This window comes from Salvia hispanica, chromosome 1 (assembly GCF_023119035.1).
Source record: "Salvia hispanica cultivar TCC Black 2014 chromosome 1, UniMelb_Shisp_WGS_1.0, whole genome shotgun sequence".
NCBI classification, from domain to species: domain Eukaryota; kingdom Viridiplantae; phylum Streptophyta; class Magnoliopsida; order Lamiales; family Lamiaceae; genus Salvia; species Salvia hispanica.
The window spans coordinates 50830920-50846539 of NC_062965.1; the positions used below are offsets into that span (position 1 = coordinate 50830920).

At 36.5% G+C, this 15620-nt stretch overlaps 1 protein-coding gene across 1 annotated transcript; it reads right to left on the bottom strand.

Moving 5' to 3' along the window:
* Nucleotides 1–569: 569 nt before the first annotated feature.
* On the bottom strand, nt 570–2079 carry LOC125219066 (pelargonidin 3-O-(6-caffeoylglucoside) 5-O-(6-O-malonylglucoside) 4'''-malonyltransferase-like). Its single transcript, XM_048120932.1, has 2 exons — nt 1572–2079; nt 570–1458 (listed from the first exon to the last, which is right to left on the bottom strand). The coding sequence occupies exons 1-2, from the start codon at nt 1983–1985 to the stop codon at nt 715–717; spliced, it is 1158 nt and encodes a 385-aa protein (XP_047976889.1). The 5' UTR covers nt 1986–2079; the 3' UTR covers nt 570–714.
* Nucleotides 2080–15620: the final 13541 nt, after the last annotated feature.

The following is a 15620-nucleotide window of genomic DNA, read 5'->3' on the forward strand; positions in this document are numbered from 1 at the left end:
TTATTCAACCAGCCACGTCACGTAATCAACAAAGTTGACTCGGTCAACGCACAGTCAAAACTCTAAATCCGAATTAGGTCACAAGAATATAGGATACCCCAAAATTACTCGCCAATTAATCCACGTGCTCCACGACATTAAAAACATTAAATGCTAAAAAAAATTAAGGTTCGAAAAGTGGGGCGTTACAATACCAAAATTGCAAAAGTTATCGATTATTACTGGATGGGTGTATTGTTTTATTTTAGGTGTCCATCAAATTAATTTTTATTACCTCCGTCACTGAAAATTTGTTTCATTTTTCCATTTCCGTCCGTCCCCCAAAATTTGTCTCATTTCACATTTACCATTTTTGGTAGTGGACCCCATATTCCACTAACTCATTCCTACTCATATTTTATTATAAATCAAATATATATAAAAGTAGGAACCACAATCCACTAACTTTTTTAACTCAATTTCCATAATATTTCTTAAAACTCGTGTCGGGTCAAAGTGGGACAAATTTTAGGGGACATAGGTAGTATCTTTTTTTACATTAAATATATATACCAATTCCACGTTAAATATATATACAAACATTGTGAACTTCATTAATTCCAAACTTGTTTCCGACGAAAGAAGAACTAGAAATTTATTTGAGACAGGATTGAGGAGCCGATACTTGAAGCAAACAACATAAAGCAGAAACTGAATAAAATATCAACATGATTTCTAGTGTGCAAATTGTTTGATATCCTCATCTTCCTGGAAGCGAGGCATGTCATCTTGGTACAAATGCACCCATGCCTCAATCCCATCCACCTCTTCATTCCTCATAAGCAACGTGGAGTTGCTGCGCAGCCGCTGCGGTGTGACGGCCGTCCACACAGGCTTCCCCCACCCGAAATCCGCTTCGTGGAATTCAAACTCGCTGAAATCCGTAAACGCTATGAAATTAGTCTCCCGGTTCGAAATCGCCTTCATCAAGCTCCCTAAGCTATTCATGATGACTTCGCGTCCGTCTGTATCCGGAGACAGTACTCCAGCAAGCTCCGCTACATTGGCCCTAACGCCGTCGCCTATCACATCAACTATTTCCTGAACTCTGATCTCTTCCGAAGCGGCCACAGGAGGCGTGAGCATGGTGAATGACAGGTTCGCACACACGTGCTTCGACTGAGGCGGGATCATTCTTTCTCGCATGTTAATCAGTTGGAAAACCACAAACTCTCTATTTTGCCCATGCTTGGCCCTGTCCAGACGGATCAGGGCCTTTGCTATAACACCAGACACGATCTCAGCATCTGAGATCGTGTCTTGCTTTAATTTTGACTTGAGGCTGGTCAAAGCAGCCTTGTTGAACAACAACCTCTTGGTGACAATCGTGGGCTTCTCAGCGCTCGATTGCTTCAGATTAACACCAAAGTTGTGGTCGTTGCAAGGGAGCAAAGACGGGATGTTGAAAGACGGAGTGATCTAGCGATTGAAACAACAATAATTACTATAATTATAATAATAATAATGAGAGAACTGAAACCGCTGTATAACTCTTATAACCAAATTACTTTTAAGATGGATTTGTATCTAACCTGAACAGATTTTTGAGGATGGGCGGCGCTTGACCAGGCGGATATGAATGTGGCGATGGAAGGTACGTCGAAAATTCTGTGGGAAACGCTGACGGCGATGATGGCGCCGCCACAGAGGAAATGGGTAGCCTGGATCGACAGGAGTGGATTCAAGGCATCTTCGTCACATCGGTAGTACGAATCTGGATAGAAATGCTGCAGAATGTCGGCATCATTCTTTCCGACAACGTCGTTGAGGTCGACATCGGTAGCGTGTGCTGTGACGAACTCGGCGCCCTCGTCGTTGCAGTCCACAAGGCTTTGTTCCTTGATGTATCTCCCGGCGAGCGGATAGAAGTCCACCAAGATTCGGGCAAGTGATTCTTCCAAGCCTTCCGGTTTGGATCCATAAAACAGAAGAACAGCCAGATTCATGGGTGTAAGACATTTGTCTAGGAAAGAGATTTTGTATTTGTTGAGGTTTGGAGGAGTTGGGGTCACTGGTTTGATCAATTGCGTGCTAATCTTTTGAGTCCAAATTAATAAAATAAGTAATACTGCATCATGGAGTCCAAATTATAAATGATGTGTATGATTACTCCCTTGACTCATACTAGTTTGCACTGGTTGACTTGACATGAGTTTTAAGAAATGTTATGGAAAATGAGTGAAAAGGTTAGTAAAATGTGTATCCTATTTTTATATATTAATTTTATAATAAAATATAAGTGGAATGAATTAATGGAACGTGAGGTTATTACTTAAAAATAGAAAAAAGGTCAGCACAAGGACAGACGAAAAATAAATTGGTACCAATCAAAAGGGGACCAACGGAGTGAGTATTGGGAATTATTTTTAAAACTAATAGTCACCCAAAATGGACTCTGGGATGCGAGATTAATCCATGTCATATGGAGTACCACCAATCATTAATTTTATTTTCTATAATAGCATTGCATGTCAGCATGTAATTAAAATACAAATAAATTAGATAATTGAGAAACATATCAAATTTATGATAAGTTATTTATGGAAGTTATTAAACTGACTAAAATTGTTTCAATTTTTTTTTTCCGTCACTAAATAATTGTCTCATTTATCTTTTAATTTCTTCGTCTCCTAAAAATAAAAATTTTGGAGATTGACATAAGTTTCAATATAAATTTGGTACTATATGACATAAAAAGAGAAAAATAATTAGAGCAAGTGAATAGTGAAACTCATCTTTTTAGTATTGAAATGTATGGTAAAATTGTTCCCAAAAATTAAATACAGAATAATTTTATGGGACATAGTTAAGAAAATAGGAATGAGATCAAATGAAAACTCTAAATATTGTACAAACTCAAAACTATGATTTGGACCATTGAAAAATGTCAACAAATTAAAAAAAAAGCATCAACAAAAAAATGTCAACAAAATTTCAACGGTAGTGAATAATTGATGTTGTGTTGATACAATGTTGACATTAAAATCTTGAAATTTTATACTGTGTTGATATTATATTGAAACAGTGTTGAAGCTGTGTTGAGGAGTTTTGAATTTATACAATATATAAGTTTGCATTTTATCACTATCTTATTAAAATAAGACTATTTTTGGGTTGGAAGATTACTACTTTTGGTAATAGATTTTGCATTTAATCAACTCACATCACTCATGTTTTATAATAAAATTATTACTGTTATTATTATTATATAAAAATAAGATACAAATTCATGAATTTTTTAAAAACTTTTCTAATATATTGCCTTAACTTTCTATAAGCAATTACTATTTCTACTATATTGCCTTAACCTTGTTTAAACCAATTAACTGCGGACGAAATACTATTTTAATTTTAGAAAACGAGCGGTGCCCTTGAAAAAAAAAATATTAACAAGTGACAAATGGAAAACATAACCATTGAATATTTAAGGAAAACTTTTGGCAAGGGATTGTTATTAAAATTACCAGTTGCATATATGGATCCGAAGTTCCAGATCTGTCCGGCTGTCCCAGCCTCCCAGGTGATGTTGTTCTGTCACAACAAGGATAAGAATAAAATAGGTGTGTTATTTTTAAATTTTTTTACTTAGGTGCTGTTTGGATAACAGAATAAATTAATATCAAGATATATTCTATAATTGATTTATAAGATTATTTTAGTTATAGATGATTAGTTATTACTAATTATTTCATAATTATTCATCTATGATTGAGTTGTGCGGTTGAATTTTTTGAACCAATTATACTACAAATTTAATCTCAGATACAATCTTGCAAACTGAACATCCCTTTAATAAATACTATACTCTCCCTGTATCTATATATCATTGTATTTAATTTTACCATTTTAATCTATTATCTATTAAGAGGTCGCTTTCACTTTCTTATCATAATTGATAAATATATTTCATAATTAACTTATTATACGATTTTATTTAAAGCTAATATAATAAAATTAGATTCATATTTTATTAAATTTTTCAATTAAATTTTTTAAATTTGTTGACAACTCGTATTGAAAAAAAAGGACGTCAAATAAGGGAAGGATTAAGTAATACTCCATCCGTCTTACAATAGGAGTCACTCTTATTGTTGACATAGATTTTAAGAAATATAAAGAATAGTGAGTTGGAAATGTTACTGGAATATAAATCCACTTTTTTATATTAATTTTATAATAAAATGTGAGTGAAGTGAATTTGTGAAATGTGAGACTTACATACCATTCATGGTAAAAATGAAATGTGACTTTTATCATATGACTGACCAAAATAGCAAACTTGATAAAAATAAAATGTGACTTTTATCATATGACCGACCAAAATAGCAAACTGTAACTCTAATTATACTACTGAGGGAGTCTTTTTTTATTTATTGATCGATAGCGGTGTACAGTCGGTTGAAATAATTATGCAGAGTACAATGACTACGCATAAATTAAGCTGCTTATTTTATAATTGTTCTAGGAAGTGGGTATGGAAATATATAGACAAAATCGAAAGCCAACCAAAGTTGAACCAGTTTTTATACTGCTATTTTTTTCAGATGCAAATCAACTCGCTTTACTACGCTTATGAGCAATGGCGGATCCAGAAGTTAAATATCGTGGGGTCGAAACAAATAATAAAAATAATATTAAAATACATATTTGTTTTATAAAAATACTCCCTCCGTCCCGCTTAAAATTATACCTTTTCATTTTTAGTTTGTCCCAATTAAAATGACACATTTTCTTTTTCGGAAACTTTCTCTCTCCAATTAATACACCAACAACGTTTTCCTTGACATAAAAGAGTATAATTTAAATAGTGTAAATAAAAATTTAAAAATAATTCTAATGTGAATAATATGGTTGAAATGTTAAATTTATAGAACTAAATTTAGAAAAATCTAGAGATATTATAATAAATTTGCTAAAATCATTATAAACAAATTTTACTTAGGCTTATTTGGAATAATAAAAATAAATAAATAAAATTTGAAAGTTCATTTTAAAATTAGAAATAATCAAGATATGACACTATATTAAATAGGATATTTATCAATTTTTCTTCTTGCCAGCTAAGCTAATTTAAATATGTAAATATAGTTAATACTAAATATAGAAAGTAGTGGTCTCGATCTCTCTCCTCCCTCACCATCCCATTTCTTTCTTTTTGAAAGCAAAAACTGAACAACTTATTTTATCCTTCTCTTTATTTCATGTTGCTACTGCCTCAATTTCTCATTTCTTACTCAGCCTTGTTAGCTCTCTCTACGTGGAACAGGGTCGGAGGCACGGGCGTTGCGGGGTCGAAGGGCCAATGAAAGAAGCGCTCCGGCGGCACTCCGGAGGGGTTGGTGGGGTCGGCCGACCCCAGGCGACCCCACCTGGATCCGCCGATGCTTATGAGGTTTTCGAACTTACATTTGTCTATATATTTTAGACTTTTTTTAAGTCGCATCTTTTGTGATATTAATTGATTTTTACATCATATTACTGGATCACATTATTTTTGTCAAACAATTAACTGAACATCAACTAAAGGAAGTGATCTATCAATCATTTTTAAATCCATTTCACTTCTTAATGTTTAAGTACCACATAATAAATCAGGTATCACACGTGAAAATGGAGGAGGTATCGTGGAATATTTTAAAACACTTTTCAAAGACAATTTATAGCCAGCAAAACAGACTATTGGACACCGTTTGAATACTATCTCCGTCCCAAAAAAATAGAAACATTTAGAACAGTACGAGAATTAATGCATAATTAATACAGTAGAGAATGTAAAAGATAGTTAAAGTAGTATTAGTGGATAGTTGGATTCACATTATTAGTGTTTAATTGTGAATCCTAATGTATAAATTGTAAGTAAATTGATGTGTATGGATAATGAGTTAATTGAACTTTCTATTAATGAAAAATGGTCTATTTTATGCGATAGACAAACGGGAAACAAACATATCCCTATTTTTTCCGGATGAAAGGAGTACAAGTGGACATGAGAGACTGACTCGACTTATTTTAACACAACTAATACCCGCAAGTGTACGAGGCTAGTGTAGCAATTAGCAAGCAAGAGTATCGTATCCCACAGAGACAAGATTGTATCAACTCAAGTACCATGAATAAATTTCGATTACTATCTAGACAATCCAAAGAGAAATGGTTTTGTTCTAACACTACTATAAGCATATAACAATGAAATAGAAATTAAAAGTAACAAGAGGAAATAAACACAAGTGAAAAGATACCACAAAGAGGAGAGTAGAGTTTTGGATCCAACTACAATGGAATTGTCGTGCAATTGATTCAACAACTTCGATTACCCATTTTATGTCTCTAGGATTACTAGGAAAGTCGCTAGTCTAGGTTGAGCCCCCTCGCGAGTGTACTCACCCCGTTGATTAACCTTTAATATTGAAGCCTCCTTCAAATATGTTTAGATTAACTCCAAAGAACAAAAGACCCAAGCCCTCACTAAGGTTCCCCTCTCTCGAGTGTAGATTATCAAAGTGATACTCACTCTTTTATCAAACCTAGATAGGTATCTCTCGATTATAACTATAAAGGTAAACAAACTCAATTGGTAGCTAAGCAATTGAATTGAAAAGGCACAAGAATGAACACAGAAATCACAAGAGCTAAGCAATCAAAAGAAGTCATTGAATTAATCACAAACACCCATTGTAGTCTTCACCAAAACTCCACGATAAATTTAGCTACTCATTTTCTTCATGAAAACCAAAATAATGGATTCAATCAAATACATCAAAGAAAGCAAATAAATACTCATGTGGAATGATTCTATGGATTAGAGACTCCAATCTCTCGATTTGTAGTCTTCAATCTTCAAATCTCTCTTCAAAGTGCTTTTGAGGAAGTGTGGAGTGTGTGGTAGACGGTGGAATTGTAGAAAAACAAAACCTAGGCGTTCTTCCTTTTACTCCCCATCAAAAACCGCGTTTTAGGCCGGGTGGTCATTTTGGACCACTTTCTGACTGTTTCCGCGCATAACACCGTACCCGGCCGGGTGGTTAATTCACCCGGCCGCGTGGAATTTTCTGGAACGCGCAGTGTTCTTATATCGGCCATAAATTCTTCTACCGAACTCCGATTGAGGCGTGCGAGATACCAACGCGAAGCTCTTTCGAAGCCGAAGAGATTGATATGCATTAGGGGCTGATTGGACTTCAAAATATCCAGTTTATATTGTCTCAAACCAAGGCTGCTGCACATCCATATATTTTGTACCTTTTTCTACACATTCTTAACAAAATGGTCAAATACCAAAATAATAGAGAAGTAATCATAATCATATCCGATAATAGACGAAATGTGATCAAAACCATACAAGATTACTCTCTAAAACCAAGCAAAATCCAAGTATGTCAGAGAGCACCTCCAACCATATACCAAATCCCAATTTTTGTGAAATTTTTTTTTCCAACTATACACCATACTCAAACCCATTTTTGGATTTTTCAATGAAACAATATCAAATTTGGAGTAAAAAAAAAAATGAGTATCTATTGCAAACTTTTGGATATATTGCATAATAGTCTTAATTATTTTTAGATAGTTGAACTAGCCGGCCATATTTTGCACACATAGGGTTAATGAATAATGAGGTTAGCATTGTAAAAGGAAATCTATTTGCACATAAATTTTTCATGAATTAAATAGAAATTAGCAAGATGTGACTACCATATTATAATAAATTATGTTTCTTTTTGCAAATAATAACTACTTCCTCCGTCCCATATAATTTTACCTACTTTAACCCGGCACGGGTTTTAAGAAATTTAATGGAATGTGAGTTGAAAAAGTTGGTGGGATGTGGGTCATACTCTTAAATATTAGTTTTATAATAAAATGTGAGTAGGAATGAGTTAGTGGAATATGGGGTCCACTATCAAAAATGGTAAAAGTGAAGTGTGTAAAATTATGTGGGACGGCCTAAAATGGAATATTGGGTAAAATTATGTGGGACGGAGGGAGTAATAAATTTACTAATATAGGAATGAATATTGACTTATTATTGCTTATCATTGTATTATTATCATTGTATTACAATTATGTATCGATAGCTTAAAAGTAGTGTAACTTTTTTTTATCATAAAGTATATTTAATACATAAATATACTAACAAGAAAATTTTGTATAATTATTTAATTTACATAAATTATTGATAAAATATTGTGGGATTAATATGTAATATAAATAAGTATGTAGGTAAAATTGAAAAAACATAAAATGTAGGTAAATATTGCATAGATTAAAGGTCAATTTTAGTCCTAAATATATGACCATATTCCAAAGATTAAAGGTCAACTTTTTGAAAAATGGGTCCATAACAAATGAAAATGTCGCCGAAGTAGTCATTTTTTTTACAGTTCCGTCAAAAAACTAACGGTCAACGCACAGCGGCATGACCGTTAGTTTTTTTACGGAACCGTAAAAAAAGGACCACTCTGACAAGGATTTCATTTGTTTTGGCCCTGTTTTTTAAAAAGTGAATGTTTTGGCCAAATTCATATTTTGGTCATATATTTAGGACTAAAATTGAGCTTTACTGTAACGCCCCACTTTTTGAACCCTAATTTTTTTTTGCATTTAATGCTTTTAATGCCGTGAAGTTCGTGGATTAAATGACGAGTGAAATTGTTATTTGATATTCTTGCGACCTAATTCAATTTAGAATTTTGACTCTGCGTTGACTGAATCAATTTCATTTATTAAGTGACGTGCCGTATTAAGTAATTGGTGCTAGGTGAATTTAATTCGGAATTTTTACCAAGGCACAAGATAACTTGTTTTACGAGTTTAGAATTGCAATGGCGAAGTTACAATTTAAATTTAATTAATTCCTTTCCTTGAGGAATATTTATCGGGCTCAATTTCATAATGGATCCGATAAATTAAATAAATAATACAAGTCCAATCTTGTGAAATATAAATTGTGGCTACATAATTTCAATAAAATACAATGGGTTTTTAGCCCAAATTAATTAAATTTAAAATCTTTTTTAGAGAGCTAAATTCTAATTACTTTCTCGAGCCCAAAGACTCTTCCAAGGAAATCATTGCCAGAATCAATTCTCTCCTTTCATTCACGGTTCAAGCGTTTCTTTCAATCGCAAATCCATCCTAAAATTAAACCTGACAGCTTTTATTTTTTCATTCAACTGGCAATTTATCACCCAGTTAAGCCAGTCACAAAACACGGTATTTCAATACTACAAAACAAAAGCCCCTCGCGTGGAATCAGCCTTGGATTATTACAGGATTAATTAATAAATAATAGCACATGATTTTAATAAAATGGGCTGTATGTCATAATCTTTAATTTATAATAGTATAAGAAAGTATCTGTCTGTTTTAATTATCTTTATTTCCACTTGTGAGTTGTGATGTTTCATCGAATTGAGCTCCATGAAAATGCATTATGCACATGTCATTTTATTGGAGATGTCCACTTGATGGTTATAGCAATATGGCTCTGAAAATAAGAGTCATTTCCGGTTATAATCCATTTTTCTTCTATCACGGTAGTATTTTTATTTCATCCACAATATATGCAATAAGGTCAGTCATATTTTCGACTACAACTTAATCAATCTATTTTATCATTTTGAATTGTAAAACAATTAACATATATTAAAATACAATTACGATTTATAAAAACACTACCATAAAAATAGCATTACTTGACTAAAATTCCTACTCCATCGGTTCCCTCACGTTGAGGCGAAACTTTTCGGTACGAAGTTTGAAAAAAGGGATGTTGAGGGTGTTAAATAAATAGATAAAAAAGTACTCCCTCCGTCCCATAAAAGTTGAGTCGTATTCCTTTTTAGTCAGTCCCAATAAAGTTGAGTCATTTTCTTTTTTAGCAAAAGATAAAACATCTAATCACTCTTACTTTATTCCATCATTTACTTTACTCTCTCTTATATTTCCTACTTTTTTCATCTCTTATATTTATTTAATATAAATTCTTAATCACCGTGCCCAAAAGTTTTGTCTCAATTTTTATGGGACGGAGGGAGTAAGAGAGAAAAAAATAGAAATAATAAAATAGAAAGTGAAAAAAATAGAGAGAATAAACTAAGAAAAAAAAAAGTTACTAGATATGAATATGACTCAATCACTCAAAGATATGAATATGACTCAATCACTCAACTATAAGGAACTTTTTAAAATGAAAAATGATTCAACTATTACAGAACGAATGGAGTACATTAAACGTCAATTGTTCATGTTGAGTGTAGGTACCTTCATCGTGATTATTAATGTATCAAATTTAAATTTAAAAAATAAAGATATTTATATATTTTTAAGGTATGAATTTTTTTTTTTTTAAATCAATGCGGCAAGCGGTCTAGGTTGCGGCTGAAATAGGGACGGTCAAAGAATTGTCACCTAAATTTAAGAAGTTTTGTAACGTTAAAGATCCAATAACTCTCTTCGTCCCCTCATAGTTAAGTCATTTTTTCCATTCTAAAAAATTTTCTCATGGTTGACTCATTTTCATATAGTATAATACTCCCTCCTTCTCACTTTAGGAGTTTCATTTGAATTCGGCACATGTTTTAAGAAATGTAAAGGAAAGTTGATGAAAGAGATAGTGGAATGTGAGTCATACTATTACATAGTATGAGTTTTATGATAAAAAATGAGTGGAGAAAAGTGATGTGTAGACTGAGAGCACAATACATTTCAAGTAATTCACAGATCCCAGGTCAAGAGATCTTGACCGAGAAACCCATGGTCGTCGGACTCACTCTTAGCCAACTATCAATAAAAAAAAACTCGACCCACTACACTATTAATTAGTATAGAGAAGTAAAGGGTCGATCCCATAGAGAGGAATGAGATGAAAATAATAGTTGAGAGGACTTGGGAATGGGATTGGCTGCTGCCATGCAAACTTAGGTTGAGAATTTTAACTACTAGACTTGGGAAGTGTAAAATTATCTAACAGCTAGACCTAGGAAACAGAAAATACAATGCAAACATTCATGATGAAGCAGAGATTAAACAGAGAGTAAAACTGAACAACTGAAATTTACTAGACCTAGTGAGTAGACTTCCTAAAACAGCTAGACAGAAGAAAACATGCAGTGGGGGCCATTTTCCCAAAACAGAAATAGTACGGATGAAAAGCTGCTACAACGGAAATCTGACTCTAACTAACAACGATCTTCATCACTTCCAACAATCTAAGCATAAACATGTAGAAAACAGAGCAATAAACCAGATCGACACAGAGCATGCTAGATCGGACGTTAAACTACGATTAACTCGAAAATAAGGCAGATCCACAACTACTAGACGAAGTAAATAAAGGAACAAAAACTAAACATTCACAACCATGCAGAATTCCAGCAGATCCAAACGTCGAATGCTTAATCCACTCCGGATCCAAGCCATCCGAAACCAACAACAGCAAAACCCATCTTCGACTACTCCGATTCAAACGATTTACTCCGATCAACAACAATCAACCACAATTCAACCTCAACCAAACAGATCAAGTGCGAAAAGCATCCAGAGTAAGTAAACAACAGAAATCAACGTAAATCGGACATAAAAACGAAAAGTAAAATTCCATAGCTAAATATTCAGATCTTCGACAACAATTTAACATACGCTGAGCTTCGAACAGCGAAGTCTTAGCACAAAAGCAGTACAACGGAATTAAAAAGACAAATTGTTTCTTCTCCCTTCACAAGGATGGTGGTACACAACGATCAAACCAACAATCAAGACGAAAACCTCCCGGAATTACCCCATTCATGCAGTGGGTGTAGATAAAACTATATGAGAAGTGAGCTACGAGCTGGAGCGTGAAAAAAGTGATGATCATGATGATGTGTGCTCCGGTATTTATAGACGGGGAGTTGGCTTCTAGATTCTTCTTTCAATTTTCCATTTTGCCTCTCCTCTTGAAGTTTCCTCCGTCTAGCAATTTGGTGCTCCTTTGCTCCCTTTTCCGCTTCTTTCCTCCACCCAGCAAATATTTTCCTTCTTTTCCTCGGCTTGGCGGTTTCTCTACATAACCTGGCTTAAAACATGTGTTAGACCTAAGAAATCATCGAATTTACCCCCATGACCGATGCATGAAATTGGCCTTATCAAAAAGGTAGTAGAATGTGGGGTCTATTACCATTTATAAAATATTCTAACCGGGACTCCTCCAATCCCTACCCCACTAGCATTACACTCCAACTCAAAAGTTTTCTCAAAATTAGGTAAAGCAAGCAACGGTGCATGTGTAAGATCGTGTTTCAAAGTGTTAAAAGCCACATTCTTTTTAACAAGATGGTTCAAAGGAGCGGCTTTAGTGGAGAAATCTCTAACGAACCTTCTATAGAAACTAGCAAGGCCGTGGAAAGATCGAATCTCACTCACGTTTTTGGGCGTGGGCCACTCCTTGATGACCCTAACCTTTTCCTCATCTACCTTGACCCCATCCTTCCCCACAACAAACCCAAGGAAAACCACTTCATCAACACAAAACACACATTTAGGCAATTTAGCATACAATTTATGTTGTCTCAAAAGCAAAAGTGTTTCCCTAAGGTGCCTAGCATGCTCATCAACATTAGGACTATAAATCAAAATGTCATCAAAGTAGACCACCACAAATTTTCCTATCAAGGGCCTAAGCACATGGTTCATCAATCGCATGAATGGGAAGGAGCATTAGTTAAACCAAACGGCATGACAAGCCACTCATACAAGCCAAATTTAGTTTTAAAAGCCGTTTTCCATTCATCACCTTCTTTCATCCTAATTTGGTGATAACCACTAGCAAGATCAATTTTTGAAAAACAAGTAGCACCACACAAATCCTCAAGCATATCATCAAGTCTAGGTATAGGATGTCTATACTTAATGGTGATCTTATTAATGGCCCTACAATCAACACACATACGCCAAGACCCATCTTTCTTAGGCACAAGTATAACGGGTACGACACAAGGGGAATAAGACTCACGGACCAAACCTTTGGCAAGGAGTTCCTCGACTTGCCTTTGCAATTCTTTTGTCTCATTCAGGTTGGACTTGTAGGCGGCTCGGTTTGGTAACGATGATCCCGGTTCGAAATCCATTTGGTGCTCGATTCCCCGGATCGGTGGTAGTTCATTTGGGAGCTCACTTGGGAACACGTCCTCGAACTCCTGCAAAACGATATGAATCTCATGGGGAACATGTTCAAGATTAGTGTTAGTCAAACAAATACGCCGGGGGACGGCAAGAAGCAATGGCAAGTGGCTTTGTAGTGCCCACCCAAGCTCGGATTTAGTAGCTAAAAGACACTCTCTTTTCTCACAGGGTTTTTGGGTGCCACTCCTTTTGGGTTTGGAATCCCTCTCACCACCCCCACTCTCACATGGCTTTTTTCTCTCACTCTCTTGTCTTTTCTCTCGCTCTCTCTCTTTACTCAAATGTTTGTGAGCTTCAATTATGTCACTAGGTGACAAGGGCTTCAACCGGATTTTCCGACCATGGTACACATAGGAGTACTCATTAGAGTATCCATTCTTAGATACCTTGTTGTCATACTCCCAAGGCCTACCAAGGAGCAAGTGGCAAGCGGTCATAGGAATGACATCACAAAGTACCTCCTCCTCCAATTCCCCTACTCTCATCGGCACCTTGACTTGATTGACCACCTTGAGATCCCCACCATCACCTAGCCATTGAAGGCGGTAGGGTGTAGGGTGTCTCATCACCGGTAGTTGCAACTTGGCTACTAATTTATCGCTCACCACATTAGCACAACTCCCTCCATCGATGATCACAAGGCAAGTTTTGGATTGAACCTTGCACTTCATATGGAAGATATTAGAGCATTGCTCCAAACACTCTTCTTTCTTAGGTTGGGTGCTAAGGGTCCGAAGCACCACAAGATTTTTCACCCCCTCGGCCAACTCCTCGCTAGAGTAGTCACTATTGACCTAAGCGTGGTAAGAGGAGTCATCCCCTTCAACCCCCGCTTCTTCTTCATCCTCACTATAGACGTGGCCATCTTTCCCTATCACCATGACCCTTTGGTTGATGCACTCTCTAGCGTAGTGGCCATATCCCTTGCACTTGAAACATTGATGTCTCCTATCACCGGCTTGAGGTGCTCCCTTGGCCAATGGTGGCGCCGGCAATGCCCTCACGGGAGTTTTTGAGGAAGGTTGAGGTGTAGTGGTCGTTTCTCCCTTCCTTTGGGTGGTGCCCCAATTACTTGAGCCCCCTCCCGAGGTAGGGTGGAAACTCATCTTCCCTTTGCTAGCGACCTTCTCTTTGCCCTGCCTCTCAAATGTCTCGACGAATCCAATGACCTCCTCCAATGATATTCCCCTTTGGGCCTCAATTTGGACCTTGTGCCTTAGAAGCACATTGAGGCCATGCATGAAGCGGTCTTGGGTGACATCTTCACTTTCCTCAAGCCCCAATCTCCCCTTGAGGGCTATCATATCATAGTAGTACTCCATGACGGTCTTGCTTCATTGCCTCAAATCTTGGAGTTCACCTCTCAACTTGTGGAAATACGACCTCGGGACAAAGGCGGCTCTCATGAGCTCATTCAATTCTTCCCATGACCGTACTACTCCTCGACCCGTGGCTCTCCTCCTTCTCAAGAGATCGGACCACCAAGTGTTAGCATGGCCTCGAAACTCGGTGATGGCTAGTTTAACCTTATCCTCCTCCGAGTAGTTATGAAGGGAGAATATCTTGTCCACTTGAGACTCCCACTCTAGGTATGTGGCGGGTTCGAACTTCGCATGGAACTCCGGAATGGTGTGCTTGAAGTTTCTCGAGGGGTCATCGTACCTTTCCCCCCCATAGTTCCTATTAGGCCTCCCCCCTTCATTATGATGATTGAAGTAGTGTGCCGCATCTTCTTGCCATGCCTCGAAGTTATGATACCCACCTCCATTGTGGTGGTTGGAGTAGGCATCATCATTTCCGCCTCCATCGTTCCATCCGCCCGTACTTGTTCCCCGGAAACTAGGCGGTACGGCCTCATTTTGATCAATCCGTGCTCTCAACTCCGCCATACTGTCATGGACGGTTGTAAATTCTTCTTGCACGGCCACGAGGTCCCCTTGCATGATGTTGAGATTAGTTTGCATAGTAGTAAGTTCACCATGCATCCCCTTCACCTCTCCCATAAGTTTTGTCATCATCTCTTTGAGGGCGTCGTCGGATGTGGACGCGATGTCGTCCCCATCTTCCCTCTAAGGCGAATTGTGCCTAGAGTTCCTCGTATTTGGTGGCATTTTCGTGTACCTACAAAGAAGATAAAAAGGACTAGGGACACGTCCCTTTTGTTAGTAACACAAACAACGCACACACCCAAGAATGGAGATTTTAGTGAGGAGCTCACTTCCCAACCCACAAGGTATGTCCCCAATTCCCCAAACTCACACCCAATGTCTCTCGGAAGGCTTAGAGATTTAGTGGCTAGATACTCTCCCTCACTTGCTCTCGACGATGTAATCCCAAGGATTGCACAAATAGAAAAAACAAGATACACAACTAGGAAAGTGAAAACTAGTCCAAGAAGTCACAAGATTAGTGAAAGTAGG